This window comes from Doryrhamphus excisus, linkage group LG18 (genome assembly GCF_037039965.1).
Source record: "Doryrhamphus excisus strain RoL-2023G ecotype Guam linkage group LG18, RoL_Dexc_Guam_v1.1, whole genome shotgun sequence".
NCBI classification, from domain to species: domain Eukaryota; kingdom Metazoa; phylum Chordata; class Actinopteri; order Syngnathiformes; family Syngnathidae; genus Doryrhamphus; species Doryrhamphus excisus.
The window spans coordinates 17263418-17277258 of NC_136374.1; the positions used below are offsets into that span (position 1 = coordinate 17263418).

The 13841-nt window shown below is 39.8% G+C and overlaps 3 protein-coding genes and 1 long non-coding RNA gene across 4 annotated transcripts in view; all 4 read left to right on the plus strand.

Moving 5' to 3' along the window:
- The window catches only part of acap3b (ArfGAP with coiled-coil, ankyrin repeat and PH domains 3b), a 58450-nt gene extending 57252 nt beyond the window's left edge, over positions 1-1198 (plus strand). Inside the window, exons 25-26 of the mRNA XM_058055902.2 lie at positions 272-321; positions 871-1198. Coding sequence (XP_057911885.2) covers positions 272-321; positions 871-939 — 119 coding nt within the window. The 3' untranslated portion in view covers positions 940-1198. The remainder of the gene's footprint in view (positions 1-271; positions 322-870) is intronic.
- A 964-nt stretch (positions 1199-2162) lies between these two features.
- Positions 2163-4873, plus strand: LOC144902038 (uncharacterized). The gene is made up of 3 exons (XR_013630276.1): positions 2163-2435; positions 3863-3993; positions 4832-4873. It is a non-coding gene; the product is annotated as an uncharacterized LOC144902038 (long non-coding RNA).
- Positions 4874-5255: 382 nt separating this feature from the next.
- LOC131106246 (ubiquitin-conjugating enzyme E2 J2-like) lies at positions 5256-8251 on the plus strand. The gene is made up of 5 exons (XM_078798506.1): positions 5256-5287; positions 5467-5569; positions 5641-5779; positions 5873-5953; positions 7901-8251. The coding sequence occupies exons 2-5, from the start codon at positions 5532-5534 to the stop codon at positions 8147-8149; spliced, it is 507 nt and encodes a 168-aa protein (XP_078654632.1). The 5' UTR covers positions 5256-5287; positions 5467-5531; the 3' UTR covers positions 8150-8251.
- A 701-nt stretch (positions 8252-8952) lies between these two features.
- On the plus strand, positions 8953-13405 carry LOC131106136 (ubiquitin-conjugating enzyme E2 J2-like). Its single transcript, XM_058054937.2, has 7 exons — positions 8953-9134; positions 10291-10421; positions 10936-10976; positions 11672-11774; positions 11851-11989; positions 12080-12160; positions 12266-13405. The coding sequence occupies exons 2-7, from the start codon at positions 10291-10293 to the stop codon at positions 12554-12556; spliced, it is 786 nt and encodes a 261-aa protein (XP_057910920.1). The 5' UTR covers positions 8953-9134; the 3' UTR covers positions 12557-13405.
- Positions 13406-13841: the final 436 nt, after the last annotated feature.

Below are 13841 nucleotides of genomic sequence, written 5' to 3' on the forward strand. Positions count from 1 at the left end.
AAACAATTTGTTCTGTTTCATATCAACTTTTTTGAAGCGCGAAGCAACCGCAGCAGTGCTTTGAATAATTCAGCGTCTCCGCTTGTGAAACATTCATGTGACCTCAAAGGCAACGTGTTGTTGTTGTGTTTGTATTTTTTTTTTTTTTTTTTACGCCATCTATGAAATTTTTACCAGGAATGTCTTCAACTTTCATTTCGTATTTAAAAACAGACAGCAAGGGGGGGGGCGATAAACACTAACGTCTGTGTCATTGCTTCTGTCACCACAGGGGTTACCAAGGGCAGGAGGAGGGTAAAATCCAAGGATGTTCGGGATAGAGTGAGTGAAGCATCCTGGGCCGTCTTATTCGAATAAGAGGGACGCTTTCTGCTCTGATCTGTTTTTTAAGGCGGGGGGGTCTTTGTCTGCTTGTGCAGCATATTCAGTGACTTCAAAGAAGATACTCAGATTATGTTGACATTAATAGTAATTGTACAAGATAGGCAGTAGAAATAAATAAATAGTAGGATAAATACAAAAATGATTAATGGCACAACTGGACTCCACATAAAAAACCCAAATAAAGTGCTACAAATTCACATTTATGAAGAATTTTGGTGGTGTAGGACCTGCATACTACTATATATCTCACACAACTGCCAAGTACAATATCTAGTATTTGAATACTATACAACAATGCATTCATAATTATGGACACTGAATATGATTGACAGCAATGGAGACAATGAACTGGATGCATTTTTCTGTCTGACCACCTCAACTTCATCTGCCTCCTATTTCCTCTTCAAAATAAATCACTTTTTTATATGAGATAACTTTACAGTTGTCACAATGTCAACACCTTGACTTTAATATTCCTTGCTGCAGGTGACATCTCCTGTCTTGATGTCTTTCGCAAGTTTTTTCTCCTCGCATCTCTCCAGCCCGAGAAGTTGAGGAGTATCCGGTCACTGCAACAAGCCTTAGGAAACGTTTAAGCTCATCAGCATCGTACCTGCACTTCAGCTTGGAAAATACTTGACATGCTGAGGTGGAAGCTAAGACGTGTTCGTATGCGTATCAGAACGCTCTTCAAGCATTAAGCTTTAGACTACAAAGTCATTCAGAAGTTAAATGGACTGTTTTTATTTCAATTAATGGCCAATAGAACAAATAAATTGCCTCTCCCCTAAATAAATTTGTCATTTTTCCTGTGTTATTTTATTGACATATTTAGATGTTTTGACCATGAAAACATAATATGGAAGTGTTTGAATGACTTAAAGAATGCTAACAATGCTAGCATGATAACATTAGCATGTACCAAGCATAATAGCACTGTTTATCTAAGTGCCTACCTCTAAAAGTGCAAAATTTACTATAATTATGTTGGCATGCTAACATGCTAACACATATCATAATAGGTGATAAGGGTCTACTAAAGTTCATATTCATGAAAATGTAAAAAATGCTAGTACGCTAGGAATGCTAACATGCTAATATTAGCAAGCTAACGCCTAGCATAATGGTGTCTACCTACAAAAATACCTAAAAATGCTACATTTGTGTTAACAATGCTAGCATGCTAACATTAGCACGTACCTAGTATAATATTACTGTTTATCTAAATGCCTACCTTTTAAAATGCAAAATTTACTATAATTATGTTGGTATGCTAACATGCTAATGTTGACATGCTAACACATCATGATAGGTGATAAGGGTCTACTTAAGTTCATATTCATGAAAATGTTTAAAATGCTAGTATGCTAGGAATGCTAACATGTTAATGTTAGCAAGCTAGTATGCTAGGAATGCTAACATGCTAATGTTAGCAAGCTAACGTCTAGCATAATAGTGTCTATAACAATATCTAAAAATGCTACGTTCATGTTAGCATGCTAGCAATGCTAACATACAAATGTTAGCATTTGTGTCTACACCTGAAAACGGCTAAAAATCAAAAAAAAAAGGCTGAGGAAATCACAAGGACACTATGAAATCAACTTTATTTCACACCTCAACTTCTACTACATCATCACATTACCACTCAGTATAAACATGCAATGGAGGACCTTTAGAAATGCTGAACAAAACTACAGAACTTAAAAGGCAAAGTAGTAGTACTAGCCTCCAGGACACAATGATACACGGACATACAGTAATTCATAATAGTTTGACTTTATTGGCCCGTCAGCACTGTTAGTCATCAAACCTTCCAATGGTTTCCAGTATAAGAGGAATGATGCTCCTCACACGCGTGTCGACACTTTCTCACTAACATGATGACAATGATGTAACCGATCTCACAACCTTGATTCAAATGTGACATATTTGATACCAGAATGACTTGCATGATATGAAGAAAGGTATTTGTGTACAGGGTAATTGTACATTGAGTAGGAAACACAAGACATTGCTGAAACTCCAAAGAGCCGACCAGAGAACCACTGGTATGTAGCCAATATATTTGGCTCTCACATTTACTGGAAATACTGTTAATATTATGAACAATGCTTGGACTTGAGTAATTATTTGATGCTATTTGTTTGTGATTTAATTATTATTTTATTATTATTGCTTTGTCAGTATAGTTTTTTTCTGCCAATAATGTCAGCGCACGAGTGCGTTTTGAATTTGTACTGTAGTACTAGACGTTAGCTTGCTAACATTAGCATGATAACATTCCTAGCATACTAGCATTTTTTGGATTTTCATGAATATGAACTTGAGTAGACTTAAGTATCACTGACTGTACATACATAATAGCGCTAAACCTAACTAAGCTAAACCAAAACTGAATACTAATACTTTCATGTTTAATATCACACCTCAGACCAATCACTGGAAGTACACGACGTACTCTACGTACTCTACCATCTTAACCTTCTCGGGTTCAGTTGGCAGACAGCAAACCTGATCTTATTTTATTTACCCTTCTTAAAAATATTGTCAGTCATAGAAAAACGATAAAACCACTGGACCGCAGACCGACTCTCGATTGATTCACACCAAATTGTCGTTGATACTGTCATTTCCAAGTGCTTCGACCGTTTTTTGTGGAGTTATTCACACAAATGCCATAAATGGCCCTATCTTGCAAAAATTTGATTAAATGTTCAAAATTTTCCTGCCAATTTCTGAAAATTTCATCCAAATTCCTTCAGAACTTTTCAAGTTTTTTTGAACACAAACAATGACAAAAACACAAACTCTGCACTGCGCTCAGGCTTGACAGTGGTAATGGTAATGGTAATGGTAATGGTAATGGTAATGGTAATGGTAATGGTAGTGGTAGTGGTAATGGTAATGGTAATGGTAATGGTAATGGTAATGGTAATGGTAATGGTAATGGTAGTGGTAATGGTAATGGTAATGGTAATGGTAGTGGTAATGGTAATGGTAATGGTAGTGGTAATGGTAATGGTAATGGTAATGGTAATGGTAGTGGTAATGGTTATGGTTATGGTTATGGTAATGGTAATGGTAATGGTAATGGTAATGGTAATGGTTTTATTTCATTTGAACATGCATCAGATTCCAATTGAGTGCATCCCATAATCAGTTCCCAGTTCCACATGTCCAAAAGGAGTAGGAAGAAGCAAAGCTTATTAAATCCTACCCCTCCATCTGGGACTTTTACAATCAGTAACTATTACATTTGTTCACTTCCTGCTTTCCATAATACAGTTTAAGGTTTTTTTTGTTTGTTTGTTTTTTTTTTAAATAATGTACCTCGTACCGAAGTACTCGGTGATATGAGCATCCAAATGCATAATGGGTACCATACTAAGTGTCAATATAGTGATATATATATATAGCACATGATTGGTGGTAATGATTGGATGATGATTGGATTCCTCCTTGTGCATCTCCATAGATGAACAACAAAAGGAACAAGAGAGCTCCAGCCACAGCCACTCAGCGACTTAAACAGGATTACCTCCGAATAAAGAAAGATCCTGTGCCTTACATCTATGCTGAACCTCTGCCGTTCAACATCCTAGAATGGTACCGTCTCTTTAAATGTCATAACCAGCACATGGTTTAAAGGCCTGATAGGATTACTTCTTTAATACGGTATTACTGCAAAAAAAAGAAACTGGAGTTGCTTTATAGTAGTACAGGCTTGTCTTGTTTTCATGAAGTGGGTGTTTTCATTTGTTGCACGGATTGAACATGATGTTTTTTTATTAAGCAAAAATATTTGTTATTACTATAACAACAAAGGGGACTCTGGTTCCCCCCCCCCCCATTCCAAAAACATGCTAGGTTAATTGGAGTCTCTAAATTGTCCATAGGTATGAATGTGAGTGAATGGTTAGTGAATGGGATAGGCTCCGGCAGACCCCCTACTGAGGCTAAGCGGCATAGAAAACGGATGTGTGGAGCAAAGAAGGTTGGTGGTACCTGATTTGATTGGTATCAGAGTCGATATAAGATGTAAAAAAATGACCGTTTCCAAAATGTCCATTTCGATGCAGAGACCTTAAGTCTGCATGAAAATGTTTTTTACTTCCTGTGCTTAGTCAGTCGCTCACTGGATTTGTGTTGATTCCAAAAAAAACAACAAAACCAAGAAAACAATTTCCGTTTCACTACGACTTTATTATTATCAGTCATTTTCTTAAAGCTGCAGTCTAATATTTGAGTGATTGATATTTAAACAGGACCACCAAGTGGAAATAAGCTAACCTTTGCGAGTAAAGACCTGCAACAACTTCATGACGACTTGGTGAAGTCACACACATGTTGCGGTCGTAGAAGAAGAAGCTACCCAAAAGGCACCAGATGTTGTTTTTCTTGAAATATGCTCAAGTATTTAACGCTTTTATTGTGTCACCTGCAGGCACTATGTGGTCAAGGGTCCTGAGAAAACTCTGTATGAAGGTAAAAACCTGCTTTTGAATATTGGGTCGAGTTCCGTAGCGCCTGATGGTCTCATTTGTCGGCTAGTCTGTGGGGCGAGTAATTATCTCTACAGTTTTACTCTAATTTATAAGCAACATTTCATGTAGTTACTGCTTTAATACTCACATCTTTCTGAATTAATTATGTACTTTTTATGAGATGTTTGGGTATCACGGGAGATCTCAGGGCCTTAGGTGTTTACCTAATAGTAATTCCGCCCCCCTGTACACATGACGTTGGAGTGATTTCAAAGTAGTTTCTATCACATGTTTCACTGGAAGTGATTCAGTACCCAGACCGGCGACAGCGTAGGATTTCACAATAAGTCTGCGTATGTCACAATTTCAAGAAAAGCTGTGTCACTGCTAACTGTGGAGTTGCTGGATCATAATTGGTACTTTAACTGAATCGGTTAAATTAAATCATCGTTATGAGCTAAACTTTATATCAGTGGTTCTGCTGCTTGGATTTCAATTTTTTTACTCGAATTTAATAGAAAATGAGGCGCATTCAAATTCTGCATGATAAACCGATGCAGGAGGCGTTCAATGCAATCATCTGTTTCTGTTGCAGGGGGTTACTATCATGGAAAGCTCCTATTCCCTCAGGACTTCCCCTTTAAGCCACCAAGTATTTACATGATAACACCTAATGGCAGATTTAAATGTAACACCAGGTAAGAATCTTTCATTACTTAATGCTCATCACGTCCAATGACTGATTTTAACGCTCCGCGGCGCTCCGCAGGCTATGTTTGTCCATCACAGACTTCCACCCGGACACGTGGAACCCGGCGTGGTCCGTCTCCACCATCCTCACGGGTCTGCTCAGCTTCATGGTGGAGAAAGGTCACACCGTGGGGAGCTTCAAGACGTCTGATCACACGGTGAGCTCCAAGGGTCGACGTCCGCCATCGATGGCAAAAGAGCTTCACTGTTATTGAAGTCTTTTTGGGGTTTTTTGGGGGGGGGTTCTACAGAAACGACAGCTCTCAGCCCAAAGCCTCGCCTTCAACCTGAAGGATAAAATCTTCTGTGAATTGTTTCCTGACGTCGTTGAGGTGAGTGATGGGAATCTGTCACTTTTTCCTGTGTCGTCTACCATTATATTACGAGAGAACTTCAAAGTACTTGTTGTCATATACAGTACAGTATTTTCCAGACTATAAGTCGCACTTTTTTCATAGGTTGGCTGTTCCTGCGACTTATACTCCAGAGTGACTTATATGTAAATTTATATACCGTATTTTCCAGACTATAAGTCGGAAAAGTTTGGAAAATAAATTACCCGCAAAAAATGCCACTTATACTCCAGTGCAACTTATGTACGTTTTTTTTGACCAAATAATGCATTCTTGGCCTTGTGCGACTTATACTCCAGTGCGACTTATGTATGTTTTTTTTCTATCTAATTATGCATTTTTGGTCTTGTGCGACTTATACTCCGGAGCGACTTATGTATGTTTTTTTCTACCTAATTATGCATTTTTGGCCTTGTGCGACTTATACTCCAGAGCGACTTATGTATGTTTTTTTTTTTACCTAATTATGCATTTTTGATTTTGTGCGACTTATACTCCAGTGCGACTTATGTATGTTTTTTTTCAACTTAATTATGCATTTTTGGTCTTGTGCGACTTATACTCCAGTGCGACTTATGTATGTTTTTTTCTACCTAATTATGCATTTTTGGCCTTGTGCGACTTATACTCCGGAGCGACTTATGTATGTTTTTTTTCAACCTAATTATGCATTTTTGGCCTTGTGCAACTTATACTCCAGTGCGACTTATGTATGTTTTTTTCAACTTAATTATGCATTTTTGGTCTTGTGCAACTTATACTCCAGTGCGACTTATGTATGTTTTTTTCTACCTAATTATGCATTTTTGGCCTTGTGCGACTTATACTCCAGAGCGACTTATGTATGTTTTTTTCAACTTAATTATGCATTTTTGGTCTTGTGCAACTTATACTCCAGTGCGACTTATGTATGTTTTTTTCTACCTAATTATGCATTTTTGGCCTTGTGCGACTTATACTCCAGAGCGACTTATGTATGTTTTTTTTTTTACCTAATTATGCATTTTTGAGTTTGTGCGACTTATACTCCAGTGCGACTTATGTATGTTTTTTTCTACCTAATTATGCATTTTTGGCCTTGTGCGACTTATACTCCAGTGCGACTTATGTATGTTTTTTTCTACCTAATTATGCATTTTTGGCCTTGTGCGACTTATACTCCGGAGCGACTTATGTATGTTTTTTTTCAACCTAATTATGCATTTTTGGTCTTGTGCGACTTATACTCCAGTGCGACTTATGTATGTTTTTTTCTACCTAATTATGCATTTTTGGCCTTGTGCGACTTATACTCCAGTGCGACTTATGTATGTTTTTTTCTACCTAATTATGCATTTTTGGTCTTGTGCGACTTATACTCCAGTGCGACTTATGTATGTTTTTTTTCAACCTAATTATGCATTTTTGGTCTTGTGCGACTTATACTCCGGAGTGACTTATGTATGTTTTTTTCTACCTAATTATGCATTTTTGTCCTTGTGCGACTTATACTCCAGAGCGACTTATGTATGGGTTTTTTTTTACCTAATTATGCATTTTTGAGTTTGTGCGACTTATACTCCAGTGCGACTTATGTATGTTTTTTTCTACCTAATTATGCATTTTTGGTCTTGTGCGACTTATACTCCAGAGCGACTTATGTATGTTTTTTTTTACCTAATTATGCATTTTTGAGTTTGTGCGACTTATACTCCAGTGCGACTTATGTATGTTTTTTTTCAACCTAATTATGCATTTTTGGTCTTGTGCGACTTATACTCCAGTGCGACTTATGTATGTTTTTTACTACCTAATTGTGCATTTTTGGGTTTGTGCGACTTATACTCCGGAGTGACTTATAGTCCAGAAAATACGGTATATAACCTGCAAATTGTGTTTCCTTCACAATACACTCCCCCGCCTCCTTTTTCTCCGTCCCATCACCAGGAAATGAGGCAGAAACAGAAAATTCAGGAAGAGTTAAACGTCCACACTCAGCCCCTCCCCTTGCCCGATGTGGTGGCCAATGGCGACCCCAAGCAGGCCCATTACCACCTCCCTGCCCTCACTGGGAGCCCCGTCCCGCTGGAGGCCCCCAACCCCGGCAGCCTGCAGCACCCCAATCGCAATCATGGACTTTTAGGCAGCGCTTTAGCCAAACTGTTCGTCATCGTCGGCTATCGTAAAAAGCAATAAATATTTTTGACACAGAAATCAAAGTGAAAGTTGCACATTGTGAGTCATGAACGATCCACAAGGGAACGATGGGTGATGCGTGTCATTTTATGCTTCATAAGTTATTTGTATTCAAGTTGTTTCAGCTTGCACTGATTCAGTGGCTCTAAATAAAATGTCAACATTTGTGTTTGTTTCCTATTGCAGTTTTTTTTTTTTGTCATTGATGTGATTTCCTTCCTTGTTGAATATTAGATTTGAATTTTGCAGCACTGCCATCACCGTCCTGCAAATAGTATTGAATTTAAGTTTGATTTAATAAAGTCCAAAATATCCGCTCACATAGAGCGGGAAAGAAGGTACATTATAAAGTGGAGGACTTGAGTCACAAAAATAAGCATTGACGCCTGGCAACAAGAGTGCACGCAAAGGTCAGGAATTCGCATTGCATAAGGAAAGAACATGTAAAATAGAACCATAATTACTCAACAAGCAGTGGCTTGCCATTAAGGGGCGGCAGCGAGCCAAATTAAAGATTTGCTCTCCCGAACGATGAGTATTGTCTCACCAAACTCTACCCGGTTAAGGATAGGTGCATTTACTTCACAATAAAAGGACTTTGAAGTATTTTAAAACAATTTATTCTCTATATGACTAACGTTTAAATGTTTAAATTAACGTTTAAAAACTACTATATGGAGTCAGTGCCTCACTAGCCATGAACCACAAATGAACAGATACCGACTGCTGTGCTTAAATAACGTTCCAAGGTGTTACATGCCATTTCCAACAGGTGGCAGTAGAGAGGTCGCTTCCAGTGCATTTCTACATCAGCGTCAAGCAGCCGTGAAGAAGAAACCCGGAAGTTCTTCCTGCTGCTTGCTCCTGTGAGCTAACCGTACGTTGGTGTCATCGTCTTAGAGGTTTTGGGCGTCCGCCCGCGGAAACTACAGCCCTATTTGCGTGTCCAGACCCGAATATATATTTTTCCGGGGTCTCTGGAGAGGTATGTCATAATTCCACACCCTTAGTTGATAAATTCCAGACATTTCGGCGGTTAACCGTATAGTCGGTAACACCCCGACTGCTAGCATTAGCTACCTCAACGTAGCACTGGCCTACGTTAGCAGTTTGTGGCTGATAAGTGTTTACATACCGGATTTGTTATTAGCAGTAGTTGCTAGCTCCGTCTAATCGCCCGGTCGGGCCTCATGGGTGTCGTAAGCGAAACAAAAATGTTACGCTTGAACAGATTAAAGCAGACGGGGTGTTAGCGAACAGTTTTTGGTCAAAAAGGAGCTCAATCAGCCGATCCGTCTCTTTCGCTCTTGACAGTTTCAGTTCCATAAAATAATCATCGTGACAAGAGTCGCATGACACAAGAATCAAATAAAAGTGTCGCCAAATGATGGTTTTAGATGGAAAGTGGAACGTCTTTTTCAATGTATTTCGAATGTTATTTACGGTAATTGGCTTGACATTGTCAGCTGGTAACCTCATGACTGTTTGTGATTATTTACTTGTTTTGTTGTCGAGATTATACAGTAATAACAAAGTACTAGGTGTAGTTACAATTTCGATTATCAAATTATTATCAGGTTTTGTTTTTGTCTTCTCTATATTTTGTAATTGTGTCCCATTTTCGACGACAATAATATTGTGTCAGCATTTCTTGATGTGTTTATTCATCCGGACATGTAAAAGTATATTAGACCAGCCTTGTTTCTTCAGTTTTGTGTTCATTATAATGCCTGGTACAAGATATGAAGTATAAAGCCGTAGCTATTCATTTAAAAACTTCAATGATGTTGGTTATTATCAAGAAAACCATGGAAATGCATGTACATTGTTGCTGTAAAACATATAGCATGTATAAAATGTAACCGGTAAATTTTGCAACTACTGTATTAAATACTTACTATGAGTATTTCCAATTCCTCAAGAAATAGTTTGACTTGGTTTCACTGATATAACGCCCAGTTAAGACCACATTTGTATTCATAATAGACATTATGGTCAAAAATATGATGTTATACTATCCTGGTGCTGCCAATAACTAAAGTGTGTCACAGAAAACAAGTTGACATAATCTTTACCTTTTTAAAAATATTGTCATTCACAGAAAAATAATTCTTTCTCATGCACGTCCTTTAAATCGACAGATGAACAGCAACGGGAACAAGAGAGCTCCAACCACAGCCACTCAGCGACTTAAGCAGGATTACCTCAGGATAAAGAAAGACCCTGTGCCTTACATCTGTGCTGAACCTCTCCCCTCCAACATCCTAGAATGGTACAGTCCCCACCCGTGCACCAAACACTTTTGCGTATTAAACTTTGAATTGAAATGTTATAAATGCCACATGGTCTACTATCTTGGGTGATATGGTGGCAAAGGTGACTATAGGGGTGTTATTTCATGTCTAGAGGGCTCTAATAATAATGTACATTAAATAATAATGTATTTGGAAGCTTGAAACGGGTTTTCTGTTGTCTAACTACGAAGTGAGTGGTTTTTGGATCACCAAGTTAAATTGCACAATTTGGACTGGCCTTTTGTTGTGGCCAACCTCAATGCGAAATCATGCTGTCTAATCCGCATCTTGATATGTGTGTGTGTTTTAAAAAGGTAAAAGTGATTGATCTTGTTAAAATATTTAAACAAGATCATCAAGTGGAAGGAAATAGCTCACCTTTGCAAGTAAAGATAATATGTTGCGGTTGAAGCACCAGGAACCTAAAGGCACCAGGAATGGGTTTTTTTAAACATAGTAAAGTATCTAACAAATCTGTTGTGTTCTCTGCAGGCACTATGTGGTCAGAGGTCCTGAAAAAACTCCGTATGAAGGTAAACATTCAGTCAAAATCTGCGATTCCAGACGTTTTCACTGGTTTATTTGGACTCAAATCTGGATTCATTTCATAGACTTGTACACGTGACCTTTGGAGGGGTCTAAAAGTGTGTTCATGCTGAGGTATCTGTTCCTGGTGGCGTGACCCGAACCGACGGGGTCTCTTGTGGGTCATGACGCGATTCGGTGTCAAACCCCGGAGACGGCGTAGTATTTCACAATAAGTTTGCGTATGTCACAATATCTTCACATAAGTCACAAGAAAATCCGTCTGTGGACTTGCTGCGTCGTAATTGGTTCTTGAACTGGATCTGCTGCTTGAGTGCAGCATAACCTGTTCATTAGAACTGCAGAGCTGGGGAGACACAAGGACGAGCATATGTTTGTCTACATTAAATCTAAAATATATTTATGTAATGCAAAGTGGTCCCACTGCCAGAGAGGATTTATTTGGGTTTTCCCCCATAAGAAAGAGAGGAATTTGTCTGTTCCAGTGTCAAAGTGTTGTTATTATAAAATTATAACTGTACAGGCAATGCTTTAGAGACACTTTAGCAATATGCTAAAAATGCTAAACTGATGAAGAAGCATGTTTTCCATAAAGAATTCCACATTTTAATCATTTTTGTGTACAGTAGTTTTACTGGAAGAACTTCAACATAAACCATAATACCATATGTTTCTGTTGCAGGGGGATACTATCATGGAAAGCTCATATTTCCTCGGGAATTCCCTTTTAAGCCGCCAAGTATTTACATGATAACACCTAACGGCAGATTTAAATGTAACACCAGGTAAGAATTCATTTTCGTTGCTTGCTTATGGCCGTGTTTGGTCGCTCTCATCTTAACGCTCCGTGGCGCTCCGCAGGCTATGCTTGTCCATCACAGACTTCCACCCGGACACGTGGAACCCGGCGTGGTCCGTCTCCACCATCCTCACGGGTCTGCTCAGCTTCATGGTGGAGAAAGGTCCCACCCTGGGGAGCATCGAGACGTCTGACCACGCGGTGAGCTTTCAACGGGCGACATGCGGTACGCTGTCAAACGAGCTACAATCTCATTCAACTTTTTTGGGGGGGGGGGGGGGGGGTCTTCAGAAACGACAGCTGTCAGCCCAAAGCCTCGCTTTCAACCTCAAGGATAAGGTCTTCTGTGAATTGTTTCCCGACGTCGTCGAGGTGAGCGATTGTAATATAAATATTATTCACAACTGGGGTGGCCACAATAAAAGGCCACTCCAAAGTGTAACACTGGTCTTATTTTCCTCTCTGTCCCGTCACCAGGAGATGAAGCAGAAACAGAAAATTCAGGAAGAGATAAACGCCCGCACTCAGCCCCTCCCCTTGCCCGATGTGGTGCCCGATGGCGACCACCAGCAGGCCCATTACGGCCTCCCCGCCCTCAACGGCGGTCCCGTCCCGCTCGGGGGCGCCAACCCCGCCGCGGGCCTGCAGCAGCCCAACCGCAATCACGGACTTTTAGGGGGCGCGTTAGCCAACCTCTTTGTCATCGTGGGCTTCGCCGCGTTCGCCTACACGGTCAAGTACGTGCTGAGGAGCATAGCGCAGGAGTGAGCGCGGGACGGACGCTACTTGGACGGGGAGGTTCGATCCCTGGGACCACCGTGGACTCCAAGCGAGCCGCCCAGGAAGGACTGCGGGGGGGTGGAGGGGGGAGTAAAAGCATCGGTGGCGGAAACAAACACGGCTCATGGGTTGTGGAGGAGTCAAGTCTTTTATGGCGCCTGGAGTGGAAAAAAAACCCCACTCCTCTCCTCCTGCTCAGTTGGCAAACACACTTCCTCCCGCTTTTTGTTGTCACTCGCTATGATCACTTAGCGCGTCACGAAGACCCACCGAGACGCATCAGGAAGCTCTGGCCTACCTTCCATGACCTCAACTTGACTAAAAGGTGTTACTCCTTACCATAATCATCAACCATCATCTCCGAGACGTTTTAAACATGAACATGTCTCCTCCGTCGCTCTAACGAGAAGAAAGTATTAGGATGAGGTCCCTCCACTTAACCCATGAGCCCAGTAGTAGGGACCAGTGCACTTTGTCATTGGTTTAGCTAACCAGTACAACACTGCTGGGAACGATGATGATGATGATCCCAATATGGACACGCGTGGCAAGAATCAACATTTTCTGTAAATTTACTTTTGATTTTTTTTTTTTTTTTGTCAGTTTTAATTTATAAAAAAAAAAAAAGCCTTGGGGCGTGTCCTCATGCTTCCGAGGAAGTGTTTTACTACACAAATAAAAGTGTGACCGACCCAGCATTCACATGACTGCTGATCATTGTACTGTTGTGCATTGCATTTATTAGTCGAGCAGGTTCTACTGTGTACTGGTGTTGCCACGGCAACGTGGACTGCTTTTTCTCAGCACCAACACTTTGACAAATAAATGAATTGAAAATTGAGTGTGGGTGTGGGCTTGGACTCCTCCTGCTTCTTTGTTTTCATAAGCAATCCATACCGGGAGAGCTCAGACCAAGCACCGTAGTTGTTACTGTTAGCATGCTAACACCAAGTATAATGCTATTTAGCTGTGATTTTTTTTAATTACAGCATGTTAACATCTAGCGTAATACTGGTATTTCTATAAGTTTCTAGCTATGAAGATGGGTACAACTGCTTTTAATAACAGTATGCTAATACCTAGCATAATAGTGGTATTTAGTGTCTAGCTATGAAATTGGGTAGGAATCTTTCTGGAAGTATTTCTATGCTAATGTTGCATTAGCATGCTAATACATAACATAATAGTGCAAAGTGTATTTATATAAGTTTCTAGCTATGAAGATGGGTAAAAATGCTTATAATAACAGTATGCTAACACCTAGCATCATAGT

Excerpts from the sequence above, each read along its gene's own strand:
- LOC131106136 (XM_058054937.2), top strand. The coding sequence starts at position 10,291 with ATGAACAGCAACGGGAACAAGAGAGCTCCAACCACAGCCACTCAGCGA. Across the intron at positions 10,977-11,671 it reads TGAAAAAACTCCGTATGAAG|GGGGATACTATCATGGAAAG; the intron begins GTAAACATTCAG and ends TTTCTGTTGCAG. Across the intron at positions 11,775-11,850 it reads AGATTTAAATGTAACACCAG|GCTATGCTTGTCCATCACAG; the intron begins GTAAGAATTCAT and ends GGCGCTCCGCAG.
- LOC131106246 (XM_078798506.1), top strand. The coding sequence starts at position 5,532 with ATGATAACACCTAATGGCAGATTTAAATGTAACACCAG. Across the intron at positions 5,570-5,640 it reads AGATTTAAATGTAACACCAG|GCTATGTTTGTCCATCACAG; the intron begins GTAAGAATCTTT and ends GGCGCTCCGCAG. Across the intron at positions 5,780-5,872 it reads TCAAGACGTCTGATCACACG|AAACGACAGCTCTCAGCCCA; the intron begins GTGAGCTCCAAG and ends GGGGTTCTACAG.